General features: G+C 42.1%; 1 protein-coding gene and 1 pseudogene across 17 annotated transcripts in view; one reads left to right on the top strand and one right to left on the bottom strand.

Moving 5' to 3' along the window:
- Positions 1–16523, bottom strand: part of NCOR1 (nuclear receptor corepressor 1) — a 182290-nt gene continuing 165767 nt past the window's right edge. For all 17 annotated transcript variants that reach the window (XM_012475081.3, XM_012475068.3, XM_064378276.1 and 14 more), the window contains 5 exons: positions 15998–16140; positions 9010–9063; positions 8012–8233; positions 3134–3313; positions 1–1073 (listed from right to left, as the gene is read on the bottom strand). In XM_012475081.3, coding sequence (XP_012330504.1) covers positions 886–1073; positions 3134–3313; positions 8012–8233; positions 9010–9063; positions 15998–16140 — 787 coding nt within the window. In that variant the 3' untranslated portion in view covers positions 1–885. The remainder of the gene's footprint in view (positions 1074–3133; positions 3314–8011; positions 8234–9009; positions 9064–15997; positions 16141–16523) is intronic.
- On the top strand, positions 9717–13845 carry LOC135275752 (large ribosomal subunit protein P1-like; annotated as a pseudogene).

Raw genomic sequence — 16523 nt, 5'->3', positions numbered from 1 at the left:
GACAGGGTAGTCAAATTTATTTCAAAACAAAAGCTTTGTTGGGCTGCATCAAATGCAGGAGAAAAGGAATACTTAGGGGCATGGTTAAATTACCAGTGTGCATAACAGTGAGGTATGCCTCAAATAAGCTTTTAAAACTTTATAAACTGAACTAGAACATACCCATGCAGTAATATTTTTTCAGTGCTACTAATGGAAAAAAAAATTAAAGCCTGCACTGGAAATTTACAATATGGCAGAATTTGTTACTTCTACCTTTTGACTCTAATGTACAGATTTTATGACAGGGTCTGTGTTAAAAATCTAAACATTTCCACAAGATTTTAAACATCACTGGAAAGCTGAATTTAGAGGAAACAAAATCAGATAAAAGTACAATGCCCGTGACAGCCAACATTATGTAACTGGGCTGTATGAGGTTGTTTAGAAGGCTAGGGTTAAAAAGATAGACAAAAAGATTTTTTAAAAAATCACCCCCAAAGTTGATGCGCTGATTTGAACATAAGTACACCAGATACTACACAGCAAGGGGGATATACACTGCAAAAAGATAATCTATTTACAGAAGAGTGATTTAAAGACATTATGGTTTTCTTTACAAACAGATGTAAGAACAGGAACTGTCCACTTTTTAAAAACTCTACATTTCAACCCTCCACTATTATAGTCCACTGAATTGCCTGTATCAAAGGCAGTTTTTTGTTTTTTTTTTGTTGACTCTCCAAATAAATTTCCATCATTTCTTCTTCATCTGTGGGCTGGCTGTCCTGAAAAGTCTCAGGGCATAAGTCATAGGAGGGCAGGTTTTTGACCTGCTACTAAAAATCAAACCATCAAAAACTGGAGATCCCTTTCCTGCACCCTGTTCCTCTCACTTTGTGCAGTTCAGTCATCACTATCCGACAGGGTCTCGTACTGTGCTGAGAGGAGGGGGGCAGGCTCTCGCTCCCAGATCCTGTTCTGTTGGTGAGGAGCTGCTTGGTTCACAGCAGAGGGAGCACATGCAATCGGTGTTGGTGGCGTACTGCTTAGCATCCGCATAGTCAGAGGGTTATAGGGAAACTGAGTTGAGCCTGACAAAAGAAAAATTAGGTTTTCATTGTCATGAGCATACCTTCTATTTCATCCAATCCAACTTTTGTAGGATAGAGTAGAACAGGATTACTCTAAAATGGTCATGTGACACCATGAAAACAAAATGAATACAACACAGAAGGGCCAAAGTCTCACCACTTAAATCCTAGCCAATGATACGTACCAATCAGTTCAAGTCCAAAAAAGAAGAGTAACACGAGGAGCATATGAGTGAGGGCTGCTTAGCCCAGAAGAGAAAGCCCAGGATAGATTTTTAGTTAAGTCTATAACTATCAGGTGTTACCATGGAGAATCCAAGTGGAACTATTAAGTATTAAGCTCTAATTGAAACAGGGTCAGGTTATACCAAGAGCTTTCTTAACTCTTCAAGAGAAATGCAAAAGTATCAAAGGACAAGTAGCCAGGAATGTGAGCAGACTGAGGGGCAGCAGGATGCATGTCATCTGCTGACTCTCACTAGGCAGATTTTAAAGTATAAAGACAGAAATGAGGTAATTAATGAACACTGCTACCCTTCATCAGTTTCTAGATGTTTACCTGTCCCCAGAAAGCCTCCTACAGCTTAAGAAACCCCAAAAACATAAAACATAACCATTTCATCAAATAGTAAATCTCATGTATGGTCTAATAATACTTCCCTAAGAGAGATCTGAGAAGCAGCAATCACTGGTCTAGGCTGAAAGCTTTCAAATTCAAACACAACCACTTTGCATGTGGCATGAGTTTTATAATGCAAAAGCCTGATATAATTTATATATGTCTTTAGGGGGAGGGCACATTTCAGATTTTTTTCAGTGACATGTATTTAATCCTAAGGAAAAGAAGGCTTATAATTCTCTGAAACTTTAAAATCCATAATATCCCAGTTTTATTTAGAAAGTCCGTTACTTTTTAAAGCTACCATGATGACAGTTATTTTACGTTTTTTAAAGTTCACAAATAGGCACAAAATAGAAAATAGTATCCTGGAGTATTATTTTTCATCAGTTTGTGTAAATGTAGTGAACGTACAGAGAGATGACAGCTTTTTTGTTTTTAAGTTGGAGTCTCACTCTGTTGCCCAAGCAGGTGCAGCAGTGCAATCTCAGCTCACTGCAATCTCTGCCTCCCAGGTTCAAGCAATTCTCCCACCTCAGCCTCCGGAGTAGCTGGGATTACAGGAGCCCACCACTGCACCTGGCTAATTTTTGTATTTTTAGTAGAGACAGAGTTTCGCCATGTTGGCCAGGCTGGTCTTAACTACTGACCTCAAGTGATCTGCCCGCCTCAGCCTCCCAAAGTGCTGGGATAACAGGCATGAGCCACCACACCAGACCAGATGATGGCTTTTTAAGCTAGTCTTCTCATTTCTAATTTTGATTTCTTAGTATTTCCCTAAGAACTTTTTCTAAGAATGCCAATATGAAAGGTGAAGTTCTCTTAGAAGTGGCATGGTACATTCAGGTACAGTTCTCAAAAGAACTAAAACTGCATTGTTTGCTTTGCAGATAGTAAATGTTCACTACTAGTGTACTAAAGAAGTGAGAATGGATGAGATAATTTTTTCATAGCTCTTCCTTTGTTTGCATTCTAAAAATGTTTCAGGTTATATGTGCATTCAGTTTCTATTCTGGGTGTGTGCATTGGTTTATGTCTGTAATACTAACACTTTGGGAGGCCAAGGCAGGAGGAATGAGTTCAGGAGTTCGAGACCAGCCTGGGTAACAGTGAGATCTCATCCCTACAAAAAAAAAAACAAAAAAAAAGCCAGGCATGGTGGCGCACATCTGTAGTCCCAGCTACTTGGGTGGCTCACCTGAACCTCGGAGGTTGAGGCTGCAGTGGGCCATGATCATGCCATTACACTCCAGCCTGGGTGACAGAGCAAGACCACCCAAAAAAACATTTCTATTCTGGAAAGTGGAACCTATTAATTAAACAGAAATGGGAATATAGGTTTCCAAATTAGAAAAATTGCTGAATTTTGAAGAACTAATAACCAAGACATTGATATAAGTTGCTTTGTCTCGTTTTCTAACAGTTAAAGCAGGCTCCTTACCTGTTGAAGAGGGCCTGTCTTCCCAGGCCCACCCTGGCGTCTGCCTATGGTAATCCCCTTCTGAATGCACAGAGGAGACTGAAGACGGCCGTTCGGTTCCTAAGTAGCCTTGCCCAGGGATAGGAGATTTAGATTTCCTGCTGTTTGACTTGCTGATCAGCTTTGGTTTGCAAACGCCTCCTAAAAGTGAAATTCAAGTTAAAGTATTAATATATTTAAGTTCTCAAAAATCACCCAAATGCTAATGATTATATAGTGCTAAATGAAAAAAGCAGAATGGTAACTTGAAGAATCCAGACCCTAGTACTCAATGAAATAAAACTCTACAGGGATACCTCAGAGATACTGAGGGTTCAGTAAGTCAGAATCATTTTGCTGATGGATGGTCTTGCCTCCATGTGGATGGCTGCTGACTAATCCACATGGTGGCTGCCGAAGGCTGGGGGTGGCTGTGGCAATTTCTGTTTTTTTTTAATGAAAGATTTATTTGTAGCATACAATGATAGCATTTTACCCACAGTAGAACTTTCAAAATTGGAGTCGATCCTTAACCCTGCTTTATTAATTGGGTTTATGTAATATTCTAAATCCTTTGTCATTTCAACAATATTCACAGCATCTTCAGAGGCAGAGTCAATCTAAGAAACCACTTTCTTTGCTTATTCCTAAGAAGTAACTCCTCATTCATTTCAAGTTTAATCATGAGATTGCAGCAATTCAGTTACATCCTCAGGCTCCACTACTAGTTCTAGTTCTCTTGGTATTTATTTATTTCTTTTTTAAGGCAGGATCTCACCTCTGCTGCCCAGGCTGGACTGCAGTGGCACAATCACAGCATACCAGTTCACGAAAGCCTCAACTTCTTGGGCTCAAGCAATCCTTCCACCTCAGAACCAAGTAGCTGGGACCACAGGTGCACACCACCACACTCGGCTACTTTTTAACATTTTTGCAGAGATGGGGTCTCAGTATGTTGCTCAAGCCAGTGTCAAACTCATAGATTCAAGTGAGTCTACTGCCTCAGCCACCCAAAGTGCTGGGATTATGGGTATGAGCCATCACACACGGCCTCTCTTGCTATTTCTACCACACCTGCAGTGACTCCCTCCCCACTGACATCTTGACCTCCTCCCAAGTTATCCACAGGAGTTGGAATCATCTTCCAAACTCCTGTTAATGTTGATACTCTGACCTTCTCCCATGAATTACAAATGTCTTTAATAGCATCTAAAATGGTGAATCCTTTTCAGAAGGTTTTCAGTTTACTCAGATCCATGAGAGGAATTACTGTGGCAGCTATATAGCCTTATAAAATGTATTTCTTAAATAATAAGACCTGGAAGTGGAAATTACTCCTTGATCCATGGGCTACAGAATGGATGTTGTGTTAGCAGGCATGAAAACAATGTCTTGAACCTTTCCAACAGAGCTCTTGGATGATTAAGGTGCACTGTTAATGAGCAGTAATATTTTGAAAGTCATACTTTTTTTCTAAGTAGTAGGTCTGAACAGTGGGCTCAAAATATTCAGCAAGCCATTCTGTAAACACATGCTATCGTCTAGGCTTTGCTCTGTTTCTAGAGCACAGGTGAGTAGACCGAGCATAATTCTTAGGTGCCTTAGGATTTTCAGAATGGTAAAGGAGCACTGGCTTCAACTTAAAATCAACACCTGCATTACCCCTAACAAGAGAGTCAGCCTGTCTTTAGAAGTTTTGGACTGTTCCAGTAGAAGGTGGTTTTGTCTGTATGGAAGATCTGTTGTTTAATGTAGTCACCTTTATCAATGTTCTTAGCTAGGTCTTCTGAGTAACTTGCTGCAGAGTCTTCATCAGCACTTTGTCCCTCAACTTGCACTTTTATGCTAGGGAGACAGCTTCAGCCTCTCAACCAGCCTCTGCTAGCTTCAATCTTCTCGTCTGTGGCTTCCTCACCTCTCTCATTAGGACTGAGGAGTCAGGGCTTGGAACAGGATTAGGTTTTGGCTTAAGGGAATGTTGTGGCTGGTCTTTGGTCTTCTATCCAGACCACTAAAACTTTCTGTGTATCACAAAACACTGTTTTGCTTTCTTATCATTTGTGTGTTCACTGGAAAAACACTTAATTTCCTTCAAAAACTTTTCCTTTGCATTTACAATTTGACTAATTGTTTGGTGCATAAGGTCTAGCTTTCTGCCTGTCTTGGCTTTCAACATGCCTTTCTCACTAAGCTCAATCATTTCCAACTCTTGATTTCAAGTGAGAGACTTGTGACTCTTCACTTGAACACTCAGAAGCCACCATAGGCTTATTAACTGGTGTAATTTCAGTATTGTTGTGTGTCAGGAAATAAGGAAGCCAGAGGAGGTGAGAGACAGGGAGCAACTGTCAGTGGAGCAGTTGGGATACATGCCGCCATTTTCTTTCTTTCTTTATTTTTGAGATGGAGTTTTGCTCTTGTTGCCCAGGCTGGAGTGCAATGGCACGATCTTGGCTCACCGCAACCTCCGCCTCCTGGGTTCAAGTGATTCTCCTGCCTCAGCCTCCCAAGTAGCTGGGATTACAGGCATGTGCCAGCAAGCCAGGCTTATTTAGTATTTTTAGTAGAGATGGGGTTTCTCCGTGGCTGGTCTCGAACTCCTGACCTCAGGTGCTCCGCCTGCCTTAGCCTCCCAAAGTGCTGGGATTACAGGCATGAGCCACTAAGCCCCAACCAAGTTTGCCATCTTATACGGGCGCTGCTCATGGTGCCCCAAAACAATTACAGTATCAAAGATCACTGATCAGTCACAGAGATAATAATCATGAACAAATTTGAAATATTGTGAGAATTACCAAAATGTGACAGAGACAAAAAGGAGAACACATGCTATTAGAAAAATAGTGCCGACAGACTTGCGGGGTTGCCACAAACCTACAGTTAAAAAAAAACAAAACACACACACACAATAAAACGAGGTATGCTTGTATTTAAAAGAAAGCCAGAATTTCACTTGTAGCAATCAAAACAAAAAACAAGGGTCGTCCTCCTGCCATTAATTTTAAAATGTGGTAATTAAGGAACTGAAATTTCTGGAACGTCAAGGCTTCTTTACTGGCCTCAGAGTACAGAAACTACTAAAGAAAGAAGGCAAGGTGACAAAAATCATACCTCATAATGACCAAGCCCCCTTTCCAACTGGAGTTAACAACACGCCACACAAAGAAACAGTATGTAAAGGAAAAAGTGCAAAACAAAGCTGCTTCACGCTACTACAGGCCTTGAGCAGAGGCTCAGCAAGTGTTGGCAGCCCTTTCTATTTTCCCAGACTTTGCAGCTGATGAACTCAGCAGAAGTTCACGTAAGTGAGACACCTCTGACTGTGCTCTAGAAGAAAACGTGAAAAAGATCTCAGAAGAGATCAGAGCCCAGGTCACCAGCAAATACTTTCCTCAACCCCAGCAGAACAATTTCACACTGCCCCAAATTCCCATACAACCCGTACAGTGTAACTGCCTAAGTCACCAGTCTTACAACCTTAAAACACACACACACTTAAAGCCAATAAAAATTGGAAGGTAAGAACAGAAAGAGGAAGATGATGCTTATTTTTCAGAGCAGGAAGTAAACTGATAAGGTCTTAAAGTTAACATGTATAGTTTTTTGGTGTTTTTTTTAAGACCTCTAATTTTTTAAATCTTTTTCTTAACTACAGTATCTAAACTAAAACAGAAACTGCTGAATTTCAAGTAATTTTCAAAAGCACAAGAGATATTAGTTCTCAAAATATTAAGAAAAGGGTTATAAGATTAAAACTTAGGATTTTTTTTTCTGTGCTTGTTTTTAACAGAACGTATAAAATCTTAGACAGAGACATGTCTGAAACAATGCTTATCAGATAGAATAGCATTCTGCATGGCGTAACTTGAAGAGTTGGGTTTTTTCTTCCCTTTTTTCAGACAGGGTCTTACTTTGTCACCTGGGCTGGAGTGCAGGAGCACAATCCCAGTTCAATGAAACCTCTGCCTCCTTGGGCTCAAGTGATCCTTCCACCTCAGCCCCCACAAGTAGCTGGGATTACAGGTGCAAGCCACCAGGCCCAGCTAATTTTTGTACTTTTTGTAGAGATGGGGTTTTCACCATGTTGCTCAGGCTGGTCTTGAACTCCTGAGCTCAAGTGATCCACCCACCTTGGCCTCCCAAAGTACTAGGATTACATCTTTTTTCCTAATCTATTTTTGGCATACGATTATTTAATTTTAATTTATTAATGTATTTATTTAGAGACGAAGTCTCCTCGCCAGGCTGGAGTGCAGTGGTGTGATCTCAGCTCACTGCAACTTCTGTCTCCTGGGTTCAAGCGATTCTCCTGCCTCAGCCTCCCAAGTAGCTGAGACTACAGACAAGCGCCACCACACCCAGTAATTTTTGTATTTTTAGAAGAGACAGGTTTCGGTATGTTGGCCAGAATGGTCTCCATCTCTTGATCTTGGGATCTGCCCACCTCAGCTTCCCAGAGTGCTGGGATTACAGGTGTGAGCCACCACGCCCCGCCAGTTTACAATTGTTTTATACTGAGCCTAATTTTTGCAGTTAAATCATTTTCATTCAAAAACATTATATTTGTGTTACAATTACAATGTAGTATGTATAGATGAGGACTAGATGCAAACAAATAAAAAAATGGACATCCCAGGAGGGTGACACTTCGTGGAATTTTCTTCCTTTTTATTTCTGTTCATGTCATGATAATGTCTTGGTAAGTTTTTAAAAACATTTTTTAAGTAACTGAAACCCTAAGAGGTGACTCTGACCACATAAAGACATAAATGAAATCTCTCAGTGATGCACTGGAACTTGGGAAATAAACTGGCTTTGAGGGGGAAAAGCAGCAGAAAAGCACTAAAATGAAAGCTGTACCTGAATGAGGTGATGGGTCCCCTTCCTCTCTCCGTGTCTCACCACTGGTCACAACTGAGGTGTTGGCAGTACCAGACACTACTCCCATAGGCTGGGACATGACAACTCCATGATCCTCAACTTTGTCATCAAAGCTTCCCATAAGAGCCTTCCTGATAATGTCTTCCAGCCCGAGATTACTGGCAGGATCAGCAAAAGAATGGCCTCTAGAGCTAACTGAGCCTGAAAGAGAATCAAAAGCATTTCCACGTTATTTCTGAAAGGCCAATCAGGAAACAAACATGAACAGTCCCTTCAGCCCGCGGAATACATATAGCACTTGTCAAGTCACCTAGAACAACACCAGGACTCACCACACAGAGACCATCTTTTTTTTGAGACGAAGTCTCACTCTGTCGCACTCAGGCTGGAGTGCAGTGGCACGATCTCGGCTCACTGCAACCTCCACCCCCAGGTTCAAGGGGTTTTCCCACCTCAGTCTTCCAAGTAGCTGGGATTACAGGTACCCGCCACCACACCCAGTTAAAATTTTGTAATTTTAGTAGAGATGGCGTTTCACCATATTGGTCAGGCTGATCTCAAACTCACAACCTCAGGTGATCTGCCCACCTTGGCCTCCCAAAGTGCTGGGAGCCATCACGCCTGGCCCAGAGATCATCTTAATCCACAAATAACTCCTTAAGGAAATTTCTTTCCGAAGTGAATCGGTCACCCACACTTCTATTAAAGTTACTCAACAGTTTTCCCAGTTCCCTAGTTTCTAACACTGTTCTTTAATAGTTTCCATTCTTTTTGTTCATTTATCTTTTCAATAGGAATTTATTGGATCTCAGTTCCTTTCTGTGCTACTGACTAAACCTTCGTTCACTAAATTATTTATTCATTTTTCATACTGGAGCAGTCACTCCCCTGGTATACAGTTGCTACTCGGTACATTTGTTGGACTGACTACTGCTGTACCAATTTTGTATTGGTAAATAATGTCTTTTCAGTCTTACCTGATGTAGTAACTGCTGGCAGATTAAAGATCTCAGTTCCTGGCTGAGCAGCTGCTATATTTAAGCAAACATTTAAATTAATTAAGATGTGATAATCATATACACCAAACTAAAGTCTCAAAAAATTCCGATAATAAAATTAATCTTTTTATTTTCCATGATCCCCACCTTTGTTTTTCACTCATTGAGTGAAGATAAAATGGAAGAACATTTTTTTGAGATGGCGTCTCACTCTGTTGCCCAGGCTTAGTTTATTTATTTTTATTATTTATTTATTTTTGTTTTGAGACGGAGTTTTGTTCTTGTTACCCAGGCTGAAGTGCAATGGCGCGATCTCGGCTCACCGCAACCTCCGCCTCCTGGGTTCAAGCAATTCTCCTGCCTCAGCCTCCCAAGTAGCTGGGGCTACAGGCGCACGCCACCATTCCCAGCTAATTTTTGTATTTTTTTTAGTAGAGACGGGGTTTCACCATGTTGACCAGGATGGTCTGGATCTCTTGACCTCGTGATCCACCCGCCTCGGCCTCCCAAAGTGCTGGGATTATAGGCGTGAGCCACCGCGCCCAGCCCAGGCTTAGTTTTTTAAAAGGAAATCAGGAAATAGGTAAGTAGGAACATCAAAAGAGAATTAGTAATTGGGTACAGTGGTGTGCTTCTGGTCCCCCAGCTATTCAGGAGGCTGAGGCAGTAGGACTGCTTGAGCCAGCCTGGGCAACACAGTGAGACTCTCCCATCTGTTAACAAAAAAGGAAAAAAAAAAAAGTAAATAAATAAAGGAGCAATGTAACCTAGAAAAGGGGGAAGAAAGTTTGCACTGCTGGAGAAACAAATAGGAAAATGCTGTTCTTAGAACAGGAATCAAGGCTTTCTAACGAAGAAGAAATCTTGGACTCTGAGATGACCACAAGTACCCAGGCAGCCTGGGATTAGATCCAGAGGAAAGCCGCCTCAGTGAATACTATGAAAATGACTGAGTTTTCCTGTATGGCTAACTAGAAACTCAGGATATCTTTTGGAAAAAAAAGACTGTTAATCCTTTTCATTTCTGCTGACTGTGCAACTTGTAATCTGCAGTTTGAAAAACAGCATAAGATCTGTGAACCACCTATAATAAAGCAGTGTGCCTTTATTATAGGGGAAGAATTTAGGACATAAATGGTGTTTCTGTCATTCCTGACTTGATGCTGAGAATTTTAGAGAGAGAAAAGGAATTCAGGAAGCAACTGGGTAGGCAAATGGTGTCCCAAAAAATGTGAAAATTTTTTCTTTGTTTTGAGATACAGTTTTGTTCTTGTCATCCATGCTGGAGTATAATGGTATGATCTATGCTCACTGCAGCCTCTGCCACCCAGGTTCAAGCAATTCTCCTGCCTCAGCCTCCCAAGTAGCTGGGATTACAGGCCTCCACCACTACATCCAGCTAAGTTTTGTATTTTTAGTAGAGACGGGGTTTCACCATGTTGGCCAGGCTGGTCTCAAACTCTTGACCTCAGGTGATCCACCTGCCTTCCAAAGTGCTGGGACTGTAGGCATGGGCCACTGGGCTCAGCCAGAATGTGAAATTTCTAATGAGACCAAAGAAAGATGGACTCTTAACCAAGGGGTGAGCACATTAAACAAGAGGGAAGAGTGCATGTGCCTAGAAACAAACTTGGTTGATCAGGGAGGCTTTAAACTGACAAAGAGAGGAGAAAAGTCTTCAGAAGAATGAGAAAACAATGGCCATGGATGATAGTCTTTACTTTTGAGCCAGGTGACAAGGTAAATAAACTGAGCCTGAAATAACAGAGCCTTGTTATTATGAAGTTCGTGGAAGAGGAGTCATTCATTCATTAGATATTTAATTGAGCAGTTATTTGGCTGAATCATAAGATTACCTTCTTACTGATCAAAAATGGTCAGATGAAGACAATTTCCTATAGTTAACCAATGATAATCCTTAGAAACTACATTTGCAGAATACCCGTTCCTTTGCTGATGGAGCTTACAGTGCAGTGTGGTACTTGCTGAGGCCATACAAATCAGAATCACCTGGAGTAGCTTAGTAAATTTTCTACATTCCTAGGGCCCCATAATTCAACCATTTAATAAGGAATCCAGGTGACTGGTATCTACGGTTGAGCAAGAATGTGGTAACTGCTCAGAAATTAGCAGAAGGGAAGGTAGACGTGTGAAAGCACAGTGGAGGCCAACTTGATGGGAGGAAGTGACTCCCATCAGGAGGCAGAGAGGCCAGGGTAGTGATGGCCAGAGTGAGGGCAACTGCGGTAGGGAAGGAGGAACTTTTTGTGTGGGGAGGTAGAATATGAATTCAATTTTAGATGCTTAGGGAGCCAGTAAGTTAGTCAAGAAGTAATGAGGTCTGCAAAGATATGTAAGTAGAGCTTAGCAGGAAAAGCTGGACTGCAGATACAAATTTGGGAGTTTTCAGCATACACCTGACCATTCAAATCCCCAGAGTAGATGAGATGACTCAGATTATAAAGCATGAGGAGAAAGGGACTAAGAAGTGAGCCCTGGGGAAAACCAACAATCAAGGGCCAGGCAAAGCAAGACTGAGCTTCTAAGGAGATGGAAATGGCCAGAGAAGTAGAAAGAGGAGAACATGGTATCAGAAAGCCAAGAGAAGAAAGCATTTCGGGAAAAGGAAAGTGGTTCACTATGTTAAAAGCTGCAAAGCGATCCAATAAAGTAAATTTTAAAGCATTAAGGTTTTCAAAAAAATAAAGTCATTGATGTCCTTGGGAACACTGAGTTCAGATACAGTGAGGTGAAGTGAAGCTGTGCTGGTTGCTGTTGGGTTTCATTTAGTTCTACTTCCCAGTGAGGGCTAAATGTGCCATGGTGGGCCCACTGGTTCTTTAATATAAATTATCCTTTCCACCATGAAAACCAGTTCTTGGGAAAAAAAAAAAAAAAAAAAATCCCAGACTTGAAAGCAGTTCTGTTAGTACTTCCCTTAAGACATGATTATCTCCTATTAAAGTTAGGTATTAGTTTCGTCATGCATTTTCAGAGAATAGAGACCATCCATCATACTAAAATACCCAATATAGCAGTATCCTACTCAAAACATTAGGCAAGAAGGAAAAACTATAAAGTAGGCTTCTTCAGTTCATACACGGCATTTCCCTGTCAAGAGTTTCCCACTTCAAGGGCAAGACAAAGACTAGAGGATGAGAGTAAACCACACAACGGTGAAATGATTTGAATCTCAGTTCCTGGCTGCTCTGGTGTATCTAGCTCTCCACGCTCACACAAATTCACCTCTGAGTTCCGAGAGCATATTTTTGTTGGTGACACTTGAGGAGCTGTAAATAATAAACTGTTGAAGACTGGAGATAGAAAATACTAGTAACAGTATTTTTTGAAAAGAAAGGCGGCCAGGTGTGGTGATTCACGCCTGTAATCCCCACACTTTGGGAGGCCAAGGCAGGTGGAGCACGTGACGTCAGGAGTTCTAGATCAGTGTGGCCAACATGGAGAAACCCCATCTCTACTAAAAATACAGAATTAGCCAGGCATAGTGTCAGGCGCCTGTAATCTCAGCTACTCAGGAGGCTGAAGCAGGAGAATCACTTGAACCCGGGAGGCAGAGGCTGTGGTGAGCTGAGATTGCACTACTGCACTCCAGCCTGGATGACAGAGCAAGACTCAGGTCCCCCCACAAAAAAAGAAAGGTCATCTGTAAGCCTGATAACAATTCTGGTCACCATTCTAAAATATTTGTCTTTTAGATGATTTTCTTGCCACCTTAACAGAGAATCAAGGACAAGTTCACAAACTGGTGACACAGCCCATCCTTTTCTCCTTGGCGTTCAACACTTATCAGTCACACAGAGTGACAGATCTAAATACACATCCACCAGGCAGTTTACAGTGCAGGGCCCCCACTTTCCTTTTTTGACAGGGTCAGAAGACTAGTACATGGTAAATTACAGAAATAAAGCAGATTACCCATTCCTCAGCTGCTGTCACAGTGCTTGGTCTTTCTGAGGAAGCTGAGCCATGTTGGGGTGAGGCCCTCATTTCATCACGCAACTAGCACTGTGTCCAGCAGCACCAGCCCCACCTCACCCACGCCATGGCCCCCGTCTCTGAGCACGCCTGCATCTACTTGGCCCTCATTCTGCACGAGGATGAGGTGACCGTCACGGAGGATAAGATCAATGCCCTATCATTAAAGCAGCCGGTGTAAATGTTGAACCTTTTTGGCCCGGCTTGTTTGCAAAGGCCCTGGGCAGTGTCAACATTGGGAGCCTCATCTGCAATGTAGGGGCTGGTGGGCCTGCTCCAGCAGCTAGTGCTGCACCAGCAGGAGGTCCTGCCCCCTCCACTGCCACTGCTCCAGCTGAGGAGAAGAAAGTGGAAGCAAAGAAAGAAGAATCCGAGGAGTCTGATGATGATATGGGCTTTGGTCTTTTTGACTAAATCTCTTAAAATATGTTCAATACAAAGCTGAACTTTAAACAAATAAAAATAAAGAATAAAGCAGACTGTGGTATACCCAAAGTCTCTCTATCACGAGGACTAACCTAGGAAAAGACTGGTAAGACCAGGGAGACAGTAAAAGTGAGTGTGCTGACAGAGTATGAAGAGGTTCTGATTAATATTTGCATATCAACCCAGAGGAAAGGTTCTGCCACAGAGCATTAGCTAGGGTATCTTACCAACTATCTGGCTAGGATGCTGAGTATGGAACTGTTACAAGCCAGTTGGTCCATCATTAGCAACATGGATTCTGGAGTTGGAATGCCTGGGTTTGAACTGCAGCCTCATTACTATGTTAACTGTGCCAGCTCTTAAACCTGAGTCTCAGTTTCCTCAGCTACAAAAGTGGAGATTATTATAATGTGTAACATGTAGGGTTGCTGTGAGGATTAAATGAGATTATATCTACACATGCTTTGAATAGAGCTTAGCACATAGTACGTGCTAGATAACCTTTTGCTACCATTATTTTTATATTTTTATATTATTTTATTATTTTTTTGAAATGGAGACTCACTCTGTTACCCAGGCTGCAGTGCAGTAGCACAATCTTGGCTCACTGCAACCTCTACCTCCCAGGTTCAAGCGATTCTCATGCTTCAGGCTCCCGAATAGCTGGGATTATAGGCACACACCATCATGACCAGCTGATTTTTGTATTTTTAGTAGAGATGGGGTTTCACCATGTTACCCAGGCTGGTCTCAAACTCCTGACCTTAAGTGATCTGCCTGCCTCAGCCTCCCAAAGTGCTGGGATTACAGACATGAGCCACCACACACCCAACCAATCTTTATTTTTAATTTTTTTTTTTTTTTTAAGACAGAGTCACATTATGTCACCCAGGCTGGAGTGCAGTGGCACGATCTCAGCTTACTGCAACCTCCACCTCCCAGGTTCAAGCGATTCTCCTGCCTCAGCCTCTTGAGTAGCTGGGATTACAGGCACATACAACCACGCCCAGCTAACTTTTTTTGTATTTTCAGTAGAGATGGGATTTCACCATGTTGGTCAGGCTGGTCTCAAACCTCATGATCTGCCCGCCTGGGCCTCCCAAAGTGCTATGATTACAGGCGTGAGCCACCGCGCCTGGCCAATTTTTTTTTTTTTTTTTGAGACATCTCACTCTGTGACCTAGGCTGGAATGCAGTGACCCAATCATGGCTCACTGCAGCCTCAACTTCCCAGGCTCAAGCGATCCTCCCACCTCAGCTTCCCATGTAAATGGGACCACAGGGGCATACACCACCATGCCCAGCTGAGTTTTTTTTATATTTTGTAGAGACGGGGTCTCCCTGTGTTGTCCAGGCTAGTCTTGAACTCCTGGGCCCAATCAATCCTCCTATCTTGGCCTCCCAAAGTGCTGAGATTCCAGGTGTGAGCCACCGTGCCTGGCCAATGTTACATTTTTACACTGTGAGTTTATCAGAGTTGCATATGAATAGTGAATGACTCAACTGAAGTCCAGAAAGACACTGGTAAGGTAGAAAAAGTAGTTGGACTGGAGCAAGCACAGACAGACTTGGACTTGTCCTATACATGGAGCTAGTTACTGCAGAAGTAGAGCAAAGGGGCAAAGTGTGGATTAATAGTAGCCCAAGACCTTGATTATCAACATTCAAATTAAGTACACTATAACTTAACAGTGTAACCAAAAAAGCTAATACAGTTTTAGGCTACTTTAAAAATGATGTCACGCCTGTAACTCCAGCACTTTGGGAGGCCGAGGCAGGTGGATCACAAGGTCAAGAGATCAAGATCATCCTGGCCAACATGGTGAAACCCTGTCTCTACTAAAAATACAAAAAAATTAGTTGGGCGTGGTGGTGCACCACCTGTAGTCCCAGCTACTTGGGGAGGCTGAGGCAGGAGAATCGCTTGAACCTAGGAGGCAGAGGTTGCAGTGAGCTGAGATTGCACCACTGCATTCCAGCCTGGCAACAGAGTGAGACTGTCTCAAAAAAAAAAAAGATGAATTTAGCATATATCATATTACACTACTCTATTCTGTATTACTTGGAACCTAGTGAAAGGCTAGGCTAAACGTTTTTGGTGGAGAATAATTGAGATGGTAGGGGTACTCATAATGAGGACATGTGATAAACAGATGAAACTGGGGACACTGATTGAGAGGACCCCTGAAGGACATGTCTTCAAATATCTGTGGGGATGGGCCCAAATGGACAAAAGTAAGACTCATGGGTAGGGGAGAAAGAAAAACTACGGAGAGTTAATCCAGTCCCCTATAAGGAAAAGTAACCTAGACACAGCATTTGTTCAAAGAGAAACAGCACAACTTCGGAAAGGAGCGAGCTCCTGCTTCCTCATTAGAACTCTTCATGGGCTGGCAGGCACTTGAGAAGGAATGCTAGGATCAGATGTGTTGGACAGATGCCCAGTAAAGAGCCTTCAAAGTCAAACATTATAGGAAAGGCAACACTAGAGAGATCATTATTAATGCATGTTTTATTTGAGGTTCATGAAAGAAATCCCACTTACCCATATCAGAGTCACCTCCACCAGAGGAGTTCAACTTACGAAAAATCTCCTGCTTCTTTGACTTAACCATGGGTGATGTGTTTTCAAGCTTGGTGAAGAATGAAGGCAAGTAGCTTATACTCCCTGGTGAGCGGGAATCATTCCTGTTAGAGCCAAAGTTAAGTACATTACAACCACGTACTCCTAATCCTGGGGACATTCCTATCAATGGTAACAACAGTCAGAGAGTGCTTGGGAAACTACCGCCTCCTCATCCCATGTTTGTGGTTACAGCCCTAAGAAACTGTATGAAATCAAAAGCGATTTAGTACATCACTTGAGGACAGTCAAATGATTTAGCTCTCAAAATGAAATCATAAAATTAGAATTAGAATGGAGATAATCTAGAGTAGAAATTCTTAGGAAGGAATGAAGCAGCAGCAAATGAATATTAATAGGAAAATTCAAACAGCTTATCATGATTCTCTCTGCTTAACAGCACAAACACTGATATATTCATGGTTGCCACATAAACTGCAAACTATTT

This window comes from Aotus nancymaae, unplaced genomic scaffold (assembly GCF_030222135.1).
Source record: "Aotus nancymaae isolate 86718 unplaced genomic scaffold, 86718_ANA_hifiasm-v0.15.2.pri h1tg000018l, whole genome shotgun sequence".
In the NCBI taxonomy this organism is placed as follows: Eukaryota; Metazoa; Chordata; class Mammalia; order Primates; family Aotidae; genus Aotus; species Aotus nancymaae.
Note: the sequence above shows the minus strand (reverse complement) of the source record. Positions and strands in the feature narration are given on the sequence as shown.